The sequence below is a fragment of the Globicephala melas genome, chromosome 3, assembly GCF_963455315.2.
Source record: "Globicephala melas chromosome 3, mGloMel1.2, whole genome shotgun sequence".
Taxonomy (NCBI): domain Eukaryota; kingdom Metazoa; phylum Chordata; class Mammalia; order Artiodactyla; family Delphinidae; genus Globicephala; species Globicephala melas.
This window is the reverse complement of record NC_083316.1, coordinates 105,665,581-105,688,931: the sequence shown is the minus strand read 5'-3', so window position 1 is coordinate 105,688,931 and position 23,351 is coordinate 105,665,581. Positions and strand designations below refer to the sequence as shown.

Genomic DNA, 23,351 nt, shown 5'->3' with positions numbered 1-23,351 from the left:
CTCCTCACTTTCCTCATTTGTTAAAAGGGTGAACAATACCTACCTCTTAAGGTTGTCATATTGCAAGCATTAATGCACTCAGCTCAGTGCCTAGCACAAAACATATATTCAAAGGGTACTCTTTCTGTCCCTCTGCATACTGCATGCCTCAATAAGACAGACGTACAAAATACAATAACTATACCAGAATGTTTATAATTCTGAAGACGTTTAAAATTATATAAACTTTCCTATATTTTCTGTACTAATTTTGAAAATAATTGGCTAAATAGAAAATAAGCACAAAATAAATGCTATTTTTGAATGCTAATTTTTATGCCTGTTATGGAACAAGAAACATTTCAATTATTACATTTAATTTAATAGTATTAAATATTACTGTTCATATAAAGTAGATATTTGATATTATCTATTTTTAATGATAATAAAAAACATAAATATAACTATGGACATTCTGTATTCATTTCAAAGAGCTCAGAAATGTCAAGGAAATCTTGACACTGAAAAATGATTTAAACTAAGTTAAAGGCGTTTACATTTTTATAATAAAAAGATGAGTAGAAATGTACTGACCCAGTTCCCTACTCTATAAAAATAGACTTCATAAGATTGTGACATACATTAATGAGCTAATGAATGGATAACATCTACTACAATGTGAGAGGAACAGTAGATGCCTGATAAATATATTACTTCTCCTCCTATCATAGTTTTACCTGTTAATTCCTAACAGATTCCATAAAGAAAGGATCTGTTTTAGGTAAGAGAAAAGGACAACAACAACAAACAAGAGGAAATGAAAGAATGTATACCACAAACTAAAAATAAATGCAGGAACATAAGAAGAGTTATCAGAACCAGTTTATAGAATTTTGAGGTGAAATAGAAAAAAAAAGATTATAATCAAGCCAGCAAAGAATTGATATGGAAAATGGGTCTCAACTAAACTCTCAACTACCACTACTCTAAGCAAACAAGGTAAATAAGGAGGAAAGAAAAAAGCAACATTAATGCTTCTAAATAATCTAGAAGAGATTTCAGAGATAGGAGTTGTCCAAGGTTATCAATTTCAGAAAAAGAATGGTAATTATTTTACAGGAAGCAAAAGTATGATACGGTTTGATGATTTACAGTGCAGATTTTTCTTGTTGCATGTCAGCTGGGAGTAGGACAGATGGAGATACTAGGCTGAACAGAGGTAGGAGAGTGAGGGTGGGAGAGTAAGATTTGGAAGTCATTCCTCTTTCCTTCTCATAAACATGACATAGAGATTTGTGGATGAAATTATCCCAAAGTCTCAGGAGATTTGGAAATCTTTTTGTGGCTTAAACCACATTAGCCACCAGGAGTATTTATTTCTGTAATTATGGCCCAACAGTTCAGCAGACAAACGTAAATTGCTCATTTCTTGGGAGGAGACTACATTGAGCAATAAAATTACACTTGATATTTTACTACACTGTTTTACCTGAACAATACCAGGTACAGTAGATGTAAAAATATTCTGAGTATCTCAGCACATAAACAAAACCCCTGGTATTGAAGTATCTTGATTTACAAAAAAAATTATGTAAACTAATTTTATAAACATCATTCCTTTCAGTGTTATCATATGCTATATACACATTACTCCAAAACTACCATGTTTCTTTCCAAGTTCAGATTAATCTATGCTTTAAATTAAAATTAAGTATAAATAAAAACATACAAGAGCATGTTTAATAAACTGGCATGGTTTCTGTTCTATGATCTACTTAATACCTTAAAAATAATCATTTGTAGCCATTTTGGAAAGGCATAAATTTTACCTGAGCAACTAGAAATGAACAATACACGTTTGAGAACTGGTTACTTTGTAAGACATACCATATAATAAAAACTATTTCTTCCAAAATTAAAACATTACCATTAATAAAACTTCTTGTTTGAATAAAAATTACCTTTACGTGTAATTGATTTTTCGCTAGATGGTTTAGAAGTATCTAAATCTGATTTTTTACTATACTCCACACTTAGTACCACATCCTTAACACCAGGAGACTTCTCTTGTGATGACAGTAATTCTTCTGTAGACATAAAGTATTCAAAATGTTATCTGAATCTTTTAACAAAAGAGGGCATCATGGTAATAATAGCAATTAAATGACAATTTTAAGCAAAGTTGATAATGGTAAGTTTATAATGAATAATTTCTTATTATAAACAAATGTGACAATCAATTTTGAAATGACTATTCAACTAAATATCTTTAGCCACAACTAACTGTCAGACATTTGAATTAGGTGATGGGGAATCAGTAATGAGTGAGATGTACAGAACATAAGAATCTGGTACACAAAAGAATGATGTATAAAATGTGAACCAACTCTACTCTAAAAGTCATTTACACATGAAAAAATTTAGGATGTGACAAATGTTCATATACATATAAGATGACAGACAACAGTGAAAAATTATACCCATGACTATAAAGCCAAAACTAGGGGATAGAGTTCTTTCGTAAGCTCATGGTGAAAGTGCCATCTATTTTTAAAGCACTTTCTTCATTTTTTGTTTTTTGGGAAGGAGTTAGTAAACGTTTAGCTTCCACAATAAAAAAGATTTATCATAAAGACAAACATAATATGAAATTGATCTTCTATCCATAATCCTCATCACTGATATGTGTATATTAAGAGAGATAACAATAGAAAGTATGTAAGCCTCAGTGCCAGCACTATGCTAAGAGCTTCACAGACAGTATCTTCACAATAGCCTTATGAATAAAGATGAGGAAACTGAGGCTTGGAAGTCAACAAATTTGCCCCAGCTACAAAACTACTAAGAGAAAAAGCTGGAATTTGCAAAGCATATCTGACTCTACGGCCTATGCTCTTAAGCCCTGTGCTAAAGCAAATTCCTGTCTCCAAATCTTAATGATGAATAAGGAGACTTTCAAAACAATTCTTATGATTATAAACACGTGAAAATATTTTCTTGAACTTCCAATCACATTTAAATCTCAGCAAATTACAGAGTATATCATTTATTAGCCAAACTCTGATGTTTTTGAGAGTGAAAGGGAACACTACTAATAATTATGCAGAGTTATTAACAGGTATCCTAAACCAAAATTACTGTTAGAGCATAACAAGCATAATAAATAGTATTTTGCAAGGCCTACTCCAGAGTAAGAAAATGCATTTTCAGCAGGCCATACTTTTGTGTTACATGGATAAAGACCTCAAAGCATTCCTTTCAGAAATGCACAATACCCTTAAAGTGGTGGGGGGAGTGGGAGGATTAGAACAGCTTAAATACATGAACAGATGAGGAAAGTTCATTATATGCCTCTCAGCTATTTAGCCTTAGCTAATTTTGATGACCTGGTTAATTAATTGATAAGGATAAAATATTAGGTACACAAATTTTCTTAAACTTACAGTATTTTTTAAGCTACAAGGAAATCATTAGAGGGTATGGAATTTTCCATAGTTTTTATAAAGTTGCCCAAAGTGCTAAGTATACTTTAACAGGTTTTAAGCTTAATGAAAAAAAAGTTTTAAAAGCTTAAAAAATTATATAGTTTGAGAGGAGATCAGTGGGTGTCAGGGGTTAGAGAACAGGGAAAGGGTATGAATGGAAGCTATAATGCAGTAGCACAAGGGAGATCTTTGTGGTGATGGAACAGCTCTGTATCTTACATGAAACAACATATGTGACAAGTGAAACAGAACCACACACATGTGCTTGTGTGCACATTTGTACACACAAGTGTATGTAAAAGTGGTGAAACCTGAATAAGGTATGTAAATTGTCCCAATGTCAATTTCCTGGTTTTGATACAGAACTATAGATACGATGTTACCAGTGGGGGAAACTGGAGGGAGGGTACACAAATTTTTGTGAATCTATAATTACTTCAAAATGAGAAAGTTACAAAATATAGTCTTTTCTGAAGAAAGAGTAAATGATATAACAGAGTTTAGTTTTTCATTATTAATATGCCTCTATGTACAAAGTATATCTTCCATAAACATGAAAATGTCTAAAATGTTTTCCTCTGATTATTTTATTTATCATGTAGTTTTATAACTTTGGCCAAACTACAATCATAACTAATGTTTGTTTCTCTCAAACTTATGATTTGAATTGAATTTTATTCTATTAATAATTACTAGCCACAATTCAGGTTGGTACAAAGAGAAAATCCAAACTTTGGTAGAGCCAATCAGATCTGATCTTAAAATGCCATACAATAAGTATATGACACATATTAGATGGTAAATATTAAAATTATTAAAGAATTTGTAGAATTACATATAATTTTCTAACAAAGTAATTTATATTTTTAAGATAAAAAATGTATTTCAAACAAGATTTACCTTGTCCTTGAAGATGAGATATATCCAGACCCTCTTTTAGGCGGATAACTACTACTCCATATTGTATATCAAAGGCGTCACTGTAACAAGAAAAAAACAAAAAAAAATTCTTTTAAATCACAAAAATTTCTGTCTCTCTCCTCTATAAAATGAAGGCAATAGTAGATGATCTCTAAATTTACTTTCAGCTTTAAGTATCTGATTCTTATAATATGCTTTAAAAATTACAGTGACATCCATATTTTCTCCAGATTCACTGGAGAAAAAATTAATAGACATGTTAACCTTCCTCTGCTGTACTGTGAAAGATCTAATTAACTATTAGAGAAGAAATAACTACAAGTATTTTAAAAAATAGTTAATAAAGTAATTGAATCAAAATCAATTTCCTTAAAGAAAATCCAGTGAATATAGCTCTTAGTCTACTTCAGACTAAAATAGCTAAATGTTTTTGCTATAAGGTATAGAAATTTCTATAATGTATATAATTTCTTTAAGCTATAGAAGTTGATTTGCAGTTTCAGACCCTCCATACTGTTAATACATACATAGTAAATAAAGTATACCTCAACTGTTCAAGGTATTTAAAATCACAACCAGAACATAAGTGTCACAAGATAAAAGAGTAAGCAGTATCACTGCTTTAAAATAGCCATCTATGTCTATGGTTCCAGAAACCAGAGAGCAATATTTTACCTATCTTTAAACTGCTGCTTGACATATAATACTTGGATTAATACTTGACTCTCAGAGCAAACATTCACTTCAGTTCCTAAAAGATCAGTGTCAGAAAAGACTCCTTTCTTTCAGCGCTCCCATTATGACAAACTACAACTAATAATGAATGAATTATTTGCAAAAATGTCACTTTTTCTATTTTCTAGGATAATTACTCCATCTCACTGGTCTTACATCTTCAAAGAAAAAAAGCATACTCTTTGGCTCAAAGCCCACATGATGTAGTCTTTCTTTCACAGTCTCCTTCTTTCCCTAATCCCCATGCGTACAAAGTACAGACTACAGAATTAGAAAAGGAGAGTGAAGTGCTGTTTACGAAAAAGTTAACAAACCCAAAGCCAAAGACCAGTCACAACCTCTGACAAACCAGCAGAGCTTGAATTTTACTAAAAACCATTTAACAATTACTTGGGAAATCTTAAGTATCGTATATTTTACTAATGAATATAAAGAGATATATGAAAGTAAAGTATGAGATCTGGTTACTTCCACAAAGATGTTTCAAGGTAGCTATGAAAACAAAAGCATTATATGTGATACAGGCAAATAATTATATGGTTCTACCAATAGATATAACAGGAGCTCCAGGAAGGGAAATAACTCCAGTGAGTTAAGGATAAACAGATAAAAATTCACAGAGAAGTAGGATTTGAATCTGGTACTAGAGTTATTTTGCCAAATATAAATTTTTTTTAAATGACAATTTTTATAAAGAAATACTTTATAAGGAGTGAACAGTTCTATTTCAGCAGCATCTGTGACAAGAAAAAGACTACTCTTCAAGTATGATGTACTAAGAGGGAATCCTTATCCTCTATAAAACAGTGTGAATGAGATAAAGAGATTTGCTAAATAAATACTAGGAATACTAGAAAAGGTACTTTTCAAGATTAAAAACAAAATATGACAAAATAGAAATTTTATTCTTTTTATTAAATAACTCACTCCCAAAACACCTTTGTAATAGATTAAACAGATACGTATCCAAAAATAACACGGATAGATTCAAATCAGAAAGACAAAGTAACAAAAGGATAAGAACTCATTAGACAACCTGTAAGAAGGAAATTAAAGTGAAGTAAATCAAAACTATGCTGTCTTATAAACATCATTGGAAATACCACTGAAAAGTGAATAGTAAACGCAGAACTTAATACTTCAAGGGGGTGGAAAAGCAAACATGTAAGTGCATTTTAAAAAAAGAAATGTAAATAACTTCCAAATGATTATTTTCATTCTATGCTTCTACTAGAAGAGACTATATGAGAAACAGACTTCAAAAACCAGTGCAAGCTTTCAAAATTAATATTTTCTGAATCAACTAAGTTACTGAATTAAAAGGATACTTACTGAAATAAGTTTATATACATATCCATATCCCTCATATCTGCTTGCAACCAGTCTTTCTTAAATCCAAGGACAAGTGTGTTTGGTTTCATACGCCCAAGACCAGCAGCCTAAAACACAGAAAAAATACAACTTTAAAGATATGCCACTCACAAAATGCTTTTTAAATGACAATATCCTCCTAATGGACAGCCTCTAAACATTTTTATTTTTAACGTGTTTTTATAAATTCATTTATTTTATTTATTTTTGGCTGTGTTGAGTCTTCATTGCTATGCATGGGCTTTCTCTAGTTGCAGTGAGCGGGGGCTACTCTTCATTGGGGTGCGGGGGCTTCTCACTGCTGTGGCTTCTCTTGTTGCGGAGCATGGGCTCTAGGCGCGTGGGTTTTCGTAGTTGTGGCTCGTGGGCTCTAGAGCGTAGGCTCAGTAGTTGTGGCGCATGGGTTTAGTTGCTCCACGGCATGTAGGATCTCCCCAGACCAGGGATCAAACCAGTGTCCCCTGCATTAGCAGGTGGATTCTTAACCACTGTGCCACCAGGGAAGTCCCTAAACATTATAAAATTGTGTACCCTTATCAGCAAAAATAGTTGAGCATCCAATGCATGCATATTTATAAATTATACATACATTAATTATATTACTTATGATTAAACATACACAAAAATAGAAGATAAACACCTGAAAAGTTCTAAATGTATATTTTGTACTTTTATGATTTATCAGAATTTTCATTTTTAGGAAGGGAAAGATGATGGAATATACTTAACCTTTCATAAAAATCATAACAATACAGTGGTATTCCCAGTTACATATTTTGCCATTAAAACCTAGAAGCAGAAGTCCAAATTGAATACATGCGTTGTTGGCTACAGTTCAGAATTCCATCAGTTTTTCTTGCAACTTCATGTAGAGTTGCAATTCAATATGCTTATACAAATATGCTCCCAGATCCAATTAATTTCTTTTGTAATTTTTTAAAAATTAATTAATTAATTTTTGTCTGCATTGTATCTTTGTTGCTCACATGGGCTTTAGTTGCAGCGAGTGGGGGCTACTCTTCATTGTGGTGCGCAGGCTTCTCACTGCAGTGGCTTCTCTTGTTGCGGAGTGTGGGCTCTAGGCACGCGGGCTTCAGTAGTTGTGGCATGCGGGCTAAGTAGTTGTGGCTTGCGGGCTCTAGAGCGCAGGCTCAGTAGTTGTGGCACATGGGCTTAGTTGCTCTGCGGCATGTGTGATCTTCCCGGACCAGGGCTTGAACCTACGTCTCCTGCACTGGCAGGTGGATTCTTAACCAGTGCGCCACCAGGGAAGTCCTCTTTCATAATATTTTAAAACACACTAAAAATTCTATTCCCAAGGTTGGCTACTCACATAAGATTTTTTTTTTATGGTAAAAGATAAATAAAACAGTTTGCCATTTTAGCCATTTTAACATGTACAATTCAATGGCATTAATTACATTCACAATGTTGTACAACCAACCCCACTATCTGTTTCCAAAAGTTTCTCATCACCCTAAACAGAAATTCTGTAAACACTAAGTAATAACTACCCGTTCTTTCCTCCCCCCCAGGCCCTGGTAACACCTAATCTACTTTTGTCTCTACGAGTTTGCTTATCCTAGATATTTCCTATAAATGGAATCACACAGTATTTGTCCCTTGTGTCTGGCTTATTTCATTTAGCATAATGTCTTCCAGGTTCATCCATGTTACAGCATCTATTAGAACTTCTTTCCTTTTTATGGCTGAACAATATTTCATTCTATGTGTACACTACATTTTGTCTATCCATTCATCTGTTGACACATGCTTAGGTTGTTTCTATCTTTTGGCTACTGTGAATAATGCTGCAACAAACACTGGCCTACAAATATCTGTGTGACTCCCAGCTTTTAATTTCTTTGGGTATATGCCTAGGAGTAGACTTGCTGGATATACAGTAATTCCTTTTTTAGACTTTTGAGGAACTACTAAGCTGTCTCCCACAGCAGCTGCATCATTTCACACTCCCACCAGCAATGCAAAGGTTCCAATTTCTCCACATCCTCAGCAACACTTGTTAGTTCCTGTTTGTTTGTTTACTTAATTACACACATGCTAGTAGTGTAAAATGGTATCTCACTGTAGCTTTGATTTGCATTGCTCTAGTGACTAATGATACTGAACATTTTTTCATGTGCTTATTAGTTATCTTTATTTCTTTGGAGAAATGTTTATTCAAGTTATTAGCAAATTTTTTAATTGGGTTGTCTGTCTTTTTGTTGCTGCTTTAGGAATTCTATGTATATTTTGGATATTAAACATTATCAGATATATGATGTAAAAAGATTTTCTTCCATTCTGTAGATTGTCTTTTCATTTTCTTGATAATGTCCTTAGATGCACAAAAGTTTTTAATTGTGAAGTCGAATTTGTTTACTTATTTGTTTTGTTGCTTGTGCTTTTGGTGCCATATCTAAGAATCCATTGCCAAATTCAAGGTCATGAAGATCTACCTCTATGTTTTCTTTAAAGAGCTTTATGGTTTTAGCCCTTATATTTAGGTCTTAGATCCATTTTGAATTAATATTTTATGTGCCATGAGGTCACACTTAAGTTTTTATAGGTGATATACTTAAATCATTTTTTGTTAAACTTACCAAGTGCTGACCATGTGCCAGACACTGTTGTAAAGACTCTGCATAATTAGGGAACAAAAGAAATAAGCCTAACCATGTAAAGTTTACATTCATTTTCAAAATGTTCTATCCATGCACAAGTTTCTTTCAAGAAATAAGAATTTTTTTTCCACTCTACTATAAACAATGCTTTGCCCTCAGGAGACAGATAAAGAATATTTTTTATTTAAAAAACTGTTATATAGCAAGGTAGCCACTAACCACACAACATAATTTTGATATTTTTGGGGTTTTTTGGTAAAAGAAAACCAAGAAATATCTTCAAGTTTTATTGTTTTTTAATGAAGTAAGCTACAAGATGACCAGCAACTTCTTGATGGTACAAAATACTGTGAGAGTTACTCCGTTTCTCATCACAAACTTTGGTTACAACCTTATTATAATTAAAAGGTTTTATTTTTATAAAATTGACAGTAACATTCAGAGGTACTCTGTGCACTTCTGTTTTCAACTTCATTATCGTAATAACTTTCCCTTGAATGAGTAAAGAAATTTCACATCTATCAGTCATCCTAAATCCTTTGTAAATTCTAATCGAAGTACCTATTCAGTTAGAAGTAATGTTTTCAGTTTCCATAAAACATCATGTGTTTTAAAGAAATAACATTACTGAAAATATGTCTTCTCTGGAACATATTCCTTTTGGCTCACAGAAAATCAGTTCTTCATGGACTTCCATAATTGAAACTGATATAGCAAAATGCAGTCATCTGAAGCTTATTACAAATAGCTTCGGTTTCAATCAAAACATTCTCACTGTGTTGTTTTTTTGAATCGTTAGCAATGTTTTCTGTGAATCTTCCACCAGAACTTGCTGACAAGAAAGGCATTTAGTTTGTTATAATATTTTTCTGTGTATCATCATAACCATTTTTACTGTAGCAGAAAGAACAACTCTTTCCCCAATAGTATGTGGCTTTTTATTTCTGTCATGACTATTAAGTAAAAACATTTCCAAACATCATGGTTATCTAATTTAGTTAAGTACTGCCATGAGATTCATATTTAAGAATTACTAACAAGAAATGAAAGAAACAAACAGCAAAGATCAATAAAACTAAAAGCTGGTTGTTTGAGAAGATAAACGAAATTGATAAACCATTAGCCAGACTCATCAAGAAAAACAGGGAGAAGACTCAATAGAACTAGAAATGAAAAAGGAAAATAACAACTGACACTGCAGAAATACAAAGGATCATGAGAGATTACTACAAGCAACTATATGCCAATAAAATGGACAACCTGGAAGAAATGGACAAATTCTTAGAAAAGAAGAACATCCCAAGACTGAACCAGGAAGAAATAGAAAATATGAACAGACCAATCACAAGCACTGAAATTGAGACTGTGATTAAAAATCTTCCAACAGGGCTTCCCTGGTAGCGCAGTGGTTGAGAGTCCGCCTGGCGATGCAGGGGACACAGGTTCATGCCCCGGTCCGGGAAGATCCCACATGCCGCGGAGTGGCTGGGCCTGTAAGCCATGGCTGCTGGGCCTGCGCGTCCGGAGCCTGTGCTCCGCAATGGGAGAGGCCGCAACAGTGAGAGGTCCACGTACTGAAAAAAAAAAAAATCTTCCAACAAACAAAAGCCCAGGACCAGATAGCTACACAGGCGAATTCTATCAAATATTTAGAGAAAGCTAAAACCTCTCCTTCTCAAACTCTTGCAAAATATAGCAGAGGGAGAAACACTCCCAAACTCATTCTACGAGGCCACCATCACCCTGATAACAAAACCAGACAAAGATGTCACAAAGAAAGAAAACTACAGGCCAATATCACGGATGAACATAGATGTAAAAATCCTCAACAAAATACTAGCAAACAGAATCTGACAGCACAATAAAAGGATCATACACAATGATCAAGTGGGATTTATCCCAGGAATGCAAGGATTCTTCAATATATGCAAATCGATGTGATACACCATATTAACAAATTGAAGGATAAAAACCCTATAATCGTCTCAATAGATGGAGAAAAAGCTTTCAACAAAATTCAACACCCATTTATGATAAAAACCCTCCAGAAAGTAAGCATAGAGGGAACTTACCTCAACATAATAAAGGCCATATATGACAAACCCTCAGCTAACACTGTTCTCAATGGTGAAAAACTGAAACCATTTCCTCTAAGATCAGGAACAAGACACGGTTGTCCACTCTTACCACTATTATTCAACACAGCTTTGGAAGTTTTAGCCACAGCAATCAGAGAAGAAAAAGAAATAAAAGGAATCCAAATCGAAAAAGAAGTAGTAAACTGTCACTGTTTGCAAAGGACATGATACTATACATAGAGAATCCTAAAGATGCTACCAGAAACTATTAGAACTAATCAATGAATTTGGTAAAGTAGCAGAATACAAAATTAATGCACAGAAATCTCTAGCATTCCTATACACTAATGATGAAAAATCTGAAAGAGAAATTAAGGAAACACTCCCATTTACCACTGCAACAAAAAGAATAAAATACCTAGGAATAAACTTACCTAAGAAGACAAAAGACCTATATGCAGAAAACTATAACACACTGATGAAAGAAATTAAAGACAAGACAAACAGATGGAGAGATATACCATGTTTTTGGATTGGAAGAATCAACATTGTGAAAATGACTCTACTACCCAAAGCAATCTACAGATTCAATGCAATCCCTATCAAGCTACCACTGGCATTTTTCACAGACTAGAACAAAAAACTGCACAATTTGTATGGAAACAGAAAAGACCCCGAATAGCCAAAGCAATCTTGAGAAAGAAAAATGGAGCTGGAGGAATCAGGCTCCCTGACTTCAGAATATACTACAAAGCTACAGTAATCAAGACAGTATGGTACTGGCACAAAAACAGAAATATAGGTCAATGGAACAGGATAGAAAGCCCAGAGAAAAACCCACGCACATACGGTCACCTTATTTTTGATAAAGGAGGCAAGAACATACAGTGGAGAAAAGACAGCCTCTTCAGTAAGTGCTGTTGGGGAAACTGGACAGCCTCATGTAAAAGAATGAAATTAGAACACTCCCTAACACCATACACAAAAATAAACTCAAAATGGATTAAAGACCTAAATGTAAGGCCAGACACTATCAAACTCTCAGAGGAAAACATAGGCAGAACACTCTATGACATAAATCACAACAGGATCCTTTTCGACCAACCTCCTAGAGAAATGGAAATTAAGACAAAAATAAACAAATGGGATCTAATGAAACTTAAAAGCTTTTGCACAGCAAAGGAAACCATAAACAAGACGGAAAGACAACCCTCAGAATGGGAGAAAATATTTGCAAATGAAGCAACTGACAAAGGATTAATCTCCAAAATTTACAAGCAGCTCATGCAGCTCCATATCAAAAAAATAAAATACCCAATCCAAAAACAGGCAGAAGACCTAAATAGACATTTCTCCAAAGAAGATATACAGATCGCCAACAAACACATGAAAGGATGCTCAACATCACTAACCATTAGAGAAATGCAAATCAAAACTACAATGAGATATCATCTCACACCGGTCAGAATGGCTATCATCAAAAAATCTAGAAACAATAAATGCTGGAGAGGGTGTGGAGAAAAGGGAACCCTCCTGCACTGTTAGTGGGAATGTAAATTGATACAGATACAGCCACTATGGAGAACAGTATGGAGGGTCCTTAAAAAACTAAAAATAGAACTACCATACGTCCCAGCAATCCCACTACTAGGCACATACCCTGAGAAAACCATAATTCAGAAAGAGTCAAGTACCACAATATTCATTGCAGCTCTATTTACAATAGCCAGGATGTGGAAGCTACCTAAGTGTCCATCGACAGATGAATGGATAAAGATGTGGCACATATATACAATGGAATATTACTCAGCCATAAAAAGAAACGAAATTGAGTTATTTGTAGTGAGGTGGATGGACCTAGAGACTGTCATATAGAGTGAAGTATGTCAGAAAGAGAAAAACAAATACCATATGCTAACACATATATATGGAATCAAAAAAAAAATGGTTCTAAAGAACCTAGGGGCAGGACAGAAATAAAGACACAGATGTAGAGAATGGACCTGATGACACAGGGAGGGGGAAGGGTAAGCTGGGGTGAAGTGAGAGAGTGGCATGGACATATATACACTACCAAATGTAAAAGAGATAGCTAGTGGGAAGCAGCCACATAGCACAGGGAGATCAGCTTGGTGCTTTGTGACCACCTAGAGGGGTGGGATAGGGAGGGTGGGAGGGATACGCAAGAGGGAGGAGATATGGGGATATATGTATATGTGTAACTGATTCACTTTGTTATAAAGCAGAAACTAACACACCATTGTAAAGCAATTATACTCCAATAAAGATGTTAAAAAAAAAGAAATTGCTTTAGCATATTATGCTAAATCCATTAAAAATAGTCATTAAATGTTACATTAATTAAAGAATGTTGTTGACAATGGAAATGTATAATAAAATATTGGCTGAAAAAAAGCATCACTGAACAAAAATGCAGAGTTTTGGCTTCATATTCTAGATGGTTAGTTTTTAAAGGTTGAGCTAATAGTGATGGCTTTAAATTATCCTTAGTTAATATCATGGCATTAAATATATGTGTGTATATATATTTGGAAAGGGGCTACAGGACTTGGGTATAATTTATATTTTAAATATTCTTATTGGCAATGTTATTTCGGTCTACATTTTTTTTAGAAAATTAAAAAAAAATTGCTGTTTACCTCAAAATGTGGCTAATGAAGAAGAGGAAAGGTTTCAGAAACACTCAGCATATATTACAGGATAATTCTAGACTAGCTTTGCTCAGGAAAAAAGGTAGTTTTAGCTACACTAAGACTAAATGAGATCTACTTGATTTAAAGGGCATCATGATGTAATCTGAATTTTTTGTAAAAACAAGAGTTTTTTCTAATTTAAAATGAATGTTTAAAATTGGATTGACAACCAAGTGGCTCCTGCCTTAAAAAAAAAAGAAAAAGAAAACAAAAGATAAGAAAAATCCATTTAAACAAAGAAGTTAGCAGTGTTAATGTCTTACTGCCAAAGGGCTCCATAAGCAAGTTATTGACAAGACTACCTCTCCTTAAAACAGTGAATCTCTAAATAAATGCTTATAACTAATAACTAGACAAATGAAGGGACAAAGAAATGAAAAGTCAGAATGTATAGTAAAACAAACCCATCTAAAACAGCACCGCTAGAACTATAAAATAAGTCACTGTATAAAGAAATCAATGTACAAAAAACCATTTTGACAAAGATTATAAACCTCTAACAGACATAAAGGCATTTTCCACTTTATGTAACAGGTTTCGAGAAGGTTCGAAGGAAAGAGAAGTACACTCAGTGGCAACTTACACTAAAATTTCAGTGATGAGTTCTAAAGAGGCAATTCACCTATCTGTAAGGATATTTTAAACAGTTCCTCAGACAGCTCTGCCACTGGAATAAACCATCTCCTGGGCATCTTTGTAAAGGGACTAGCACTTGCCAGGTTTATAGGGCAGTCTCAAAATGACACTGTTCTATGTATGCTCCCTTTGCCCCACACTGGTGAAACTGTCATGACCCACAGGGGTGAGTATGTTAGGTAGAGCAGAATGATAAGGAGGATGGTTCCTAACTCTTGGCCAATTTACGATATCATCATTTATACCACAGAAACCCTCGAGGGCAGTGGCTCTCAAAGTGTAGTGCCTGGACTGGACCAGCAGCAGCAGCGTGATCACCGGGAAACTTGTTAGAAATGCAAATTCTTGGGGCTCACCCTAGACCTACTGAATCACTGTAAAGATGCGGCCCAGCAGTCTGTGTTTTAGCAAGTCCACCACGTGATTCTGATGCAGGCTGAAGTTAAGAACCATTGCTGTAAGTAAATATTTTCATTTCCTTCATAACATTTATTAAATACATAGAGTAGTTATCAAAGTATTCCTATAAACTGCACAAAAGCAAGCAAGATTTACCCACTAGAAACAACCTTATGACCAGGGGTAGCATTCCGTTTGAAATATTTATATATTTCACATACAAAAGCGAATAAAGTAATAAATAATCATGTATCCACCACTCAGCTTAAGAAAACAAATTTCACAAATATCAAGTACCCAACGTATCCTTTTCAAGATCTTGTATTTTTACTATATATTCCATTATCTAGGCATATATACGTATGAATTTTTAAGTTACATATTTTTAAAAATTTACATCATCTTCATATTACTCATGTTCTTATTTTAACTTGCTATTTTCCTTAACATTTCTGTCTGAGGTTTATCCTCATTGATATGTATAGTACCTTTTCACCACTATATGGAATTCCACTGCATGATTATGCCACAATTTTCAATAATGTGATTAATGGCTGCTGAAGTTAATTTCCTTTTCACTGTAAGAAATGATAGTGCTATGAAACTTCACATAGCCTTCTTCACATGTGTAAAATTTCTCTGTGGTATACACTTAAGAATGGAATGTCTCAGGATATCTGCACTTTTCAAAGACGCAGAATACTGCCAGGTTGCTGTCCCAAGTGATTGTCCAGTCTACATTTACTACAGCAGTGCAAAGATTTCCAAGTGCTCTACACCATTTCTAACACTTGGTATTGGCAGACCTGATTCTGATCAATCTGGCGGGTATGGAATAAAGCTGTACTGCGGTTTTAATTTTTACTTCTGTCATTTAGGTTTCCTCTTCTTTGCATGTCTATTGCTATTCTTTTTTTCTCTTATAGATTTAGTATTTCTTTATATATTGTGCACTACATTCTTTTGCTGGTAACATTATCTTCTTTAGGTCTGTGGCTTCATTTTTTGTTTTCATGCTTTCTTTAGAAGCACAGTTTTATAAATGTTAACTAAAAAATAATTGGTTTCTTCTTCATAATTCAACTTTTTGTGTCTCATTTAAAAACTTCTTCCCTAGTCCAAGATCATAAAATTATTCTCTATTTTCTTCTAAAAGCTTACAAATTTTGCCTTTCATGTTTACGTCTTTAATCTATCTGGAAATGTTTTGTTGTTTGGTTTATAAGGATGTGTTATATATATTTTTCACATAAATTATCAATTATCCCAGCTCATCTTTTCAATGTCACCTCTGTCATGTATTAAATTTCCTATATGAGTGGCTCTATTTCTACTCAGTTGAATTGTCTGTCTCTACTTCAATACCATAATGTCTTAATCACTATAGTTTTATGCTAATAAGCCTTTATATCTGGCAAAGCAATGCCACTCCCACCCCTTATTATTCCTGAGGATAGCCTAGGCTATTCTTAACCACGTGCTTGTCAAGTTTTAAAAAACACAAAACAGAAAGGGCCCAGTGACAGCACTGAGTCCCCCACCTCTAACAAAGCAGCTCCACAATCGACACAGTCAATGGGCTTTTGCTTAAGCTTTCTTTTGAAGAAAGAGGTTCCTATAAAAATAAGTTGGCAAACACTGTCTCCCTACAACCTTTAAGGGTTGAAGAAACTGAGTTTCTGAGAAGTTAAATAACTTGATTGGTCCGAAATCCATAATAAGGAAGTAGCAGTGCTAGCATTTAAACCTAGGACTGATTCCAAATCCCACATTCTGGTTACTAGGACACACACAAAACCGAAAGAGAAGTCTAAGTTTAGCACCAGTAAAATAATAGTGAGAAATATAGTAGGGAATTAGAATTTTTAAAAAATTAAATAAGGACTGCCATTACTTAAAACAACAGGGAGTGAATGGGAACTATCTTAGGAAAAGGACAGAAATAGGCTAAGATAATTCACAAAGAGGTTCTTCACTGTCAGCCAACAGCACAGTATTTCTGTAACTCTCAAATTATACAAACTGTAATATTCTACTTCAGTAAAGATATTTTAAAGATTTATGATTTTTATTAATGTGAATAATGAAACCTGGAATAAACAAGTTTTTGAAAGCTTACACAAAACTAAAATACTGTCATTTGAAAGATGTAACAAATTTACCTGCATCAAATGTTGTGCACCCTCTCTCAAATCATCTGCATGTACTGGAGCATAAAAAGCCTTCGTTTTGTTTTTAATAAGCCATCGCTGATATTTGGCTTGATCAATGGACATCTCTTTCATAGCTTGTCTTCGAGGGCCCTTTAAGGTAAAAATATTAATAATGTCTTTAACTGAAAGGTAATCTATTCCCCCTTTATAAAAATCCTCCTGTTATCTTGGTTTAAACAAGGTGTCTAAACATGGCGGTGGGGGGAGAAGGGAAGTATAATGATAGCGTTTCATTTTCCTGTCAGTGAATTCTTTCCAATAAAGATTATGAAAAAACAGTGTTGATGGAACAAAGACACAGAGGGTGCCAGTAGAAGGAAGAAGAGGAGAGGAATAAACACAGACTTGGAAAAATAAATGTTTTGATACTAGTAAATGAAAGAAATTATAAATTATTGAAAATGGAGAAGAGATTACACAGAGAAAAATAAGAGCCTTCTGTTTTTCTATGGAAAGTTTCCCGTCTTATTTTTTGTTTGTCTGAAATGTCTGAGTTGTTAATTCTCAGAAACCTAGAAGTATCATTACAAGTCAAAGTGAGCTATATAAATACGTTTTTTCTTTGTACTTGTTAAACGGTGAAATGACACAAGAAAGGCTTTTTTAACTTGCCGTTCTATTTTGATCCTTGTAAGCAACACATAAAATGTGTTACACGTTTTACCTAAAATGTATTTTTAAAAAATCTAAAAATAAGATTAAAAGTACACCCTAATTATACATGAATAAGACAAGGAAAAGTACAATTTATCTTTCCTAGTAGAAGAATTTCCCCTTTGTAATTTCTTATGCTCAAGACCCCAACCTGAATTGATCTAAGATAAACTGTGAAACTCCACAGGTCCTGAGTGGAGTCAGTGTCTCAGTGTGTTCTTCCACTGCCCCCCCCCACATGCACGCACATGCACACTCACACGCACGTGCATGCACACTCACTTTGCTACTATACAAGTAGAAGATCAACTCTAGCAGGGGCTGGGACGTAGGGCATATAACACACATTTCTAGCACCAAAATAAAATGAACAGTAGAGCCTGGGAGATAAGTTAATCTGGCAAATACTCCAATTACTTATGCAGAAAAGGTGATCCATCATCTAGTAATTGTTTTCAATAGCCAGGATGCCAAAAACAAAAAACTACTTTTGGATGACCGTTTACCCCTATTTTAAATAATTTCCTTGCTCATGAATAAAACTAAAATGAATGAGCAATTAAAGTGTTTGAATTTGGAAATTCAGCATTCACTCTACTCTTCTTACATATCAGATACTAGATATCTACCATGATTTGTCCACCTCCTCCAGCCTCTTTTTTTTCCTGGTAAGTATATGTTCCCAGTATTCTCAGGACTTTATGAGATTTATCAGCAAGCAAAAACACATACTGAATTCCATTTAGGTTCCTTAGTTATTGGGAAGTAATTTTTCTTAGCAAAGCAATATAGTTGCTAAGACCTACTCAAATTATTTCAAATCTAGAAAGCTCCACAAATTACATACACAGAGTGAAAAATGTTTTAATATAGAAAACAAAACTAGTACTTACCACATGTACATGACCACAGATCATCAAACCAACATTTTTTGTGAAATCATGAACAAGATGAAGTAAAGCTGGGCGTGAGTTTGGAGCACCTGTCATAACAAGACACTGTGGCCTAATTTAAGATTAAAAAGAAAGAGAATTTTAGGGTTTTGATAACATGGACATGATTTTAAGTCACTTCTCTAAGAATATATTATTACACTAGCCTTTATGCAACTGTCCTCAAGACAGGCCACAAGATTCTCACAGAAGATGACATAACTAGGGTTCCTTGGTACATGAGAAATGCAGAAAAACAAAACCTTCTTTGAACAACCATCATACCAAATGTCCTAAATTAATAGGTAATATTATACATCAAGATTCTGGGAGGCACTACAGAAAGAAATGACCATGCTGGTTAAAAACATGTAACAACTTTTCATCTTATAAAGGTAATAAATATTCCAGTTCTTTCACAGAGTCCACAAAACTTCCTGAGAGCATGGCCTTGCCTTCATGTAAAAAACAGGTCACTTTCCTTCTTAGCTTGATCACATCATACTTACTTCTACTTTGTAATATCAGCCCTCCCTAATCTAGTTTAATTTTAATGACGTCATATGAGTAAAACCACCTGTGGTGAAGAAAAGGTTTCTATTTGAACTAAAAGTTTTAATACTAATTAATTATGATGAAAGCCAAAATTGAATTCAGTTGCCTTTGCAAACACAAGACAGTGGCAAGACTTTCATGAGTTGTTTTTTTGGTTTTTTTTTTTGCGGTACGCGGGCCTCTCACTGTTGTGGCCTCTCCCGTTGTGGAGCACAGGCTCCAGATGCACAGGCTCAGCGGCCATGGCTCAAGGGCCCAGCTGCTCCGCGGCATGTGGGATCTTCCCGGACCGGGGCACGAACCCACGTCCCCTGCATCGGCAGGCGGACTCTCAACCACTGTGCCACCAGGGAAGCCCTTTCATGTATTTTTAACTCTTGATTTTTGTTGACGAGAAATAAAAATCAACCTTGTTTGAGGAAAAAAAATTCAGGTATCCATGTTATGAATTCAAACAGATTCAGAAAAAATTTTTTTAAAAAAAATTTTGAATATTTTTTTTAAATTAAGTTTTATTGGAGTATAGTTGCTTCACAATGTTGTGTTAGCTTCTACTGCACAGCGAAATGAATCACAACAATGTGTATAATTAAAACAAACTTTAACAAAAAGCAAATAGACTAAATTTCTGACTTACCTACTAAATTGTTAGGGTAGTTCCTAACTATACTTATAAAATAAGCAGGAAAACCTGAATAAAGACCTAAAAATGGTACTAACTCATTCAGAATTTTAGCAAGCTATGTGAAAAGCCAGTTCTGCTTGGGGGAATTGCTTTGGGGCAATCAAATATGAAGTCCTCCTCTAAGGCCCAGACTGCTAGTAGTCCAGTCTCTCCACCTGAGCTTCAGCAGGCTACATGGCTCCCCAGCTAAACACTGCATTTCCTAGCCTTCCTAGCAGCTAAAAGTGGCCCTATGACTGATATGACCGTACGATGTCCCTAATTCCTTGTCCTGTCCTTTAAAAATGAAGCTGGCCACCCTTCATACTTTTTTCCCCTTTCCTGTAAGCTAGGCCGTGGTGGAGGGGGGGTGATGTCTTTGACCACATGGACAGAAAAACACATCCTAGGGGATGGCAGACTGACAGATAAAAGGAATGTGGAACTTGAATAACCAAGTGCAGCCAATCTACTTACCAGCCATGAATATCCATCTACCTCTGGACTATCACGTAACACTGATATCTATCTTGTTTAGCCACTTTAGTTTTTCAGCTTTTTGTTACGGTAGTTTAACCTATTACTAATATAACCTATTACTGAGGGAAATGAACTTGTAGTCCCTATCTTTACTATCAATAAATAGTAAACACACCACACAAAGGCATAATTTGGGTGTAATTTTATCATTCTAAAGAAAGGTATAGAACAAAATATATTAGGGATTATTTCTAGTAACAATGACAGAGTATGAACATCTGCCTTCATCTTTACTCCCTCCTTAAAAATCTCCATAGTATGATGGGATTTTTTAAGTCACCAAAAATATGGAGAACAGGATAGGACACAATAGCATTGAATTTTGAAAGCCAGAAAGCAGATGGAAGAAAAATAAAGGATTTGACAAATCAGGAAAAGGCTAAATTACAAATGAGCATAAGAGAAAACTATGAAGCCATCTGATTTTACACCTAAGAACCATCAAAATGCCTAGGACTTAGAGGCAATAGATGTCTTTGGAAATGGCAGGGGCAATATGTTAAAGAAACTAAAATAAGAAGGACTGATTTAAAGTTTGCATAAGAAGCACCTAGATGAACCCAAATCATTTCCATCACTATGATGGGCAACTGTCCCTGTCCCTCTCCAATCCTGTTAGGCTAGGGCTTATTTGCTAGAGAGACCTCTGGTCTGGGAGCATAAGCATATGTCCCAGATCTCTGGTCTGAGGGCATAAGCAGCTACTTTAAGTAGGGGAGTTAGGAGAACATTTACTATATGCTGAACCCTGAGATCTCTGAGCTGCCTTCCCACTTGGCTCTCAGAACTCTGGTAGCCAGAACTTTATCAACAAGCAGAAGATTAAAAGATTCTTTTCTGAGAAATCTAATCAGATCAAAATAGAAAACCTTTAAGATGACTTAAATTTCTTAAAGAACCAGCAAAGCCACATTAATCTACATCAAGGGCTTCACTGACAAGCCCCAGCCACCAATGCAGAACTTCCCTGGCCCAGGATCACAGATACTTCAGACAATGCTAAATCTAAGAACCCAAATTAAAGAGGCAGGAAATAGTGAGAAAGACTATTTCTCACTATTCAAGGAAATAGAAACTATGAAGCAAAGAAAACAAAATCTTTTGGCAAATTTGGTGAACGCTGAGATACTGATAAATAGAAATTTAAACAGGAAAAAAAATTTATTGCCTACACAGAAAACAAAAAGCCTGTACAGGAAAAAAAAGCAATCATAATTTACTACATGGCTGGGCTCTTGAATCATGCTTAAAATGTCAGAATATAAATATCAAGTCTAATATAATCAAAATAATGACATAAAAAATACCCTGGGACGGTGGGGTAAAGGGAAGGGTGCACATGTGTGGTGGGCATACATGGATGAAAGAAATCAGCAGATAACGCCTGAAGTTAAAACTCAAACAATACAACAAGACAAACCCTCTTTTTGGGAATATGAAGTAAATATTACACGATTCAGTTAAAAGTGGTTGCCTGTGGCATGAGAGAAACAGGGATTTGAGAAGTGGGGCAATTGCTAATTTTCATGACAAACCTAAGTTTTTCCTCTTTAAACTATGTTCATGTATAATTCTGATAAAAATTTTAAAACACTTTAGAATAAAATTTTTTTTAAATTTCCCCATTACTGTAATAAGCCAAAGCAACAGTTTTTTATTAATGGCAAATTAACTCTGACTCTTGGTCATACTCTCAGTTCTGGAATACAACTTTTTACATAAAGGAATGATTTCTATTTTCTGCCATATTTGGCATCGACTAGTCAAAATGTTCAAAATGTACTGCATTTAAAGTTTTCCTCCCAGGGCTCTCATTTCTTTTTCTTTTTCCAGTTTCTCTCTACTCCTAAGCTGAAGATCTGTGGTCTCTGGAAAACTTTCACTCTAGAAGAAAGTTGCGGGCAGGGTGGGGGGAAGAACCCAAAGAGTTAACAAAAAGATATACAAAGATGTTTTTCCTGGGGGAAATTTGGTAGAGCACTTCTTTTCTGGCACGTATCCACTCTGGAAGTTTTCTTTAAAAAAGAGTTTGCCTTTTGATTTACTGAAACAAGGAATTTATTTCTGTGATTACTGTGCAGAAGCCGGTGAGAAGTGATTACTCATGACTGTGGAAAGTCACCTGTTCAGAACCAGGCTTACATGAACAGTATGAGAATGGCTGTCTAATGATCTATTGTCTAAAAATGACAAGCCTACTTATAGCTTGGTATAAGTAATAATCTACAATTTCTAAGAATCTATATAAATAAACAATACTCCTGGAGTTACAACAGTGCTTTAGTAACTGAATCTCATCAATTATTAGAAGCATGTTAAATTAAGGAATAGTTTTTAAAATGATAACTGATAAACTATTATAAGATAAAAAATAAAGTAATTTATTGAAGAAAGTAAGAAATACTCTTCACTCTAAGGCATTGATTCTTTATCACTAAAACTGGTTTCCAGTACCACAATGAGAATGAAGCCACTAACATGAAAATATTTACTGCCTTAGTAAAATTGCAAAAAGGGGATTTTTATGAATTTCATCCTCAGTAGTTATATAACTACTGAGGCCACAGAGGGGGAAAAAAAGTTTACTTTATGATACCTACTATTTAAAAGTTTTCAAATGAGAGACCTCCAAAACTTTCACAACATTTTTGCAGGGTAGGTGATAATTTATCTCTTTGTAAAATTTTGATAACAAGAAGCCTCAATCTTGTTTTTGAATAAACTGCTCAAATCAAACCAAAACAAGAAATAATACCCTATGCTTTTAGAGAAATTTCCATGAAATATCAGCATATGAAAATGTTACTGAACAATAAAGGAAGAACTGATTGCCACCTAAGACAAAATGTTT

The 23,351-nt window shown here is 34.5% G+C and overlaps 1 protein-coding gene across 3 annotated transcripts in view; it reads right to left on the bottom strand.

The window, feature by feature from the left end:
• The window catches only part of SLC12A2 (solute carrier family 12 member 2), a 108,476-nt gene that overhangs the window by 13,670 nt on the left and 71,455 nt on the right, over positions 1–23,351 (bottom strand). For all 3 annotated transcript variants that reach the window (XM_030869740.2, XM_060296167.1, XM_060296168.1), the window contains exons 16-20: positions 18,703–18,814; positions 17,105–17,245; positions 6,453–6,559; positions 4,365–4,444; positions 1,941–2,066 (exon numbers count right to left, since the gene is read on the bottom strand). In XM_030869740.2, coding sequence (XP_030725600.1) covers positions 1,941–2,066; positions 4,365–4,444; positions 6,453–6,559; positions 17,105–17,245; positions 18,703–18,814 — 566 coding nt within the window. The remainder of the gene's footprint in view (positions 1–1,940; positions 2,067–4,364; positions 4,445–6,452; positions 6,560–17,104; positions 17,246–18,702; positions 18,815–23,351) is intronic.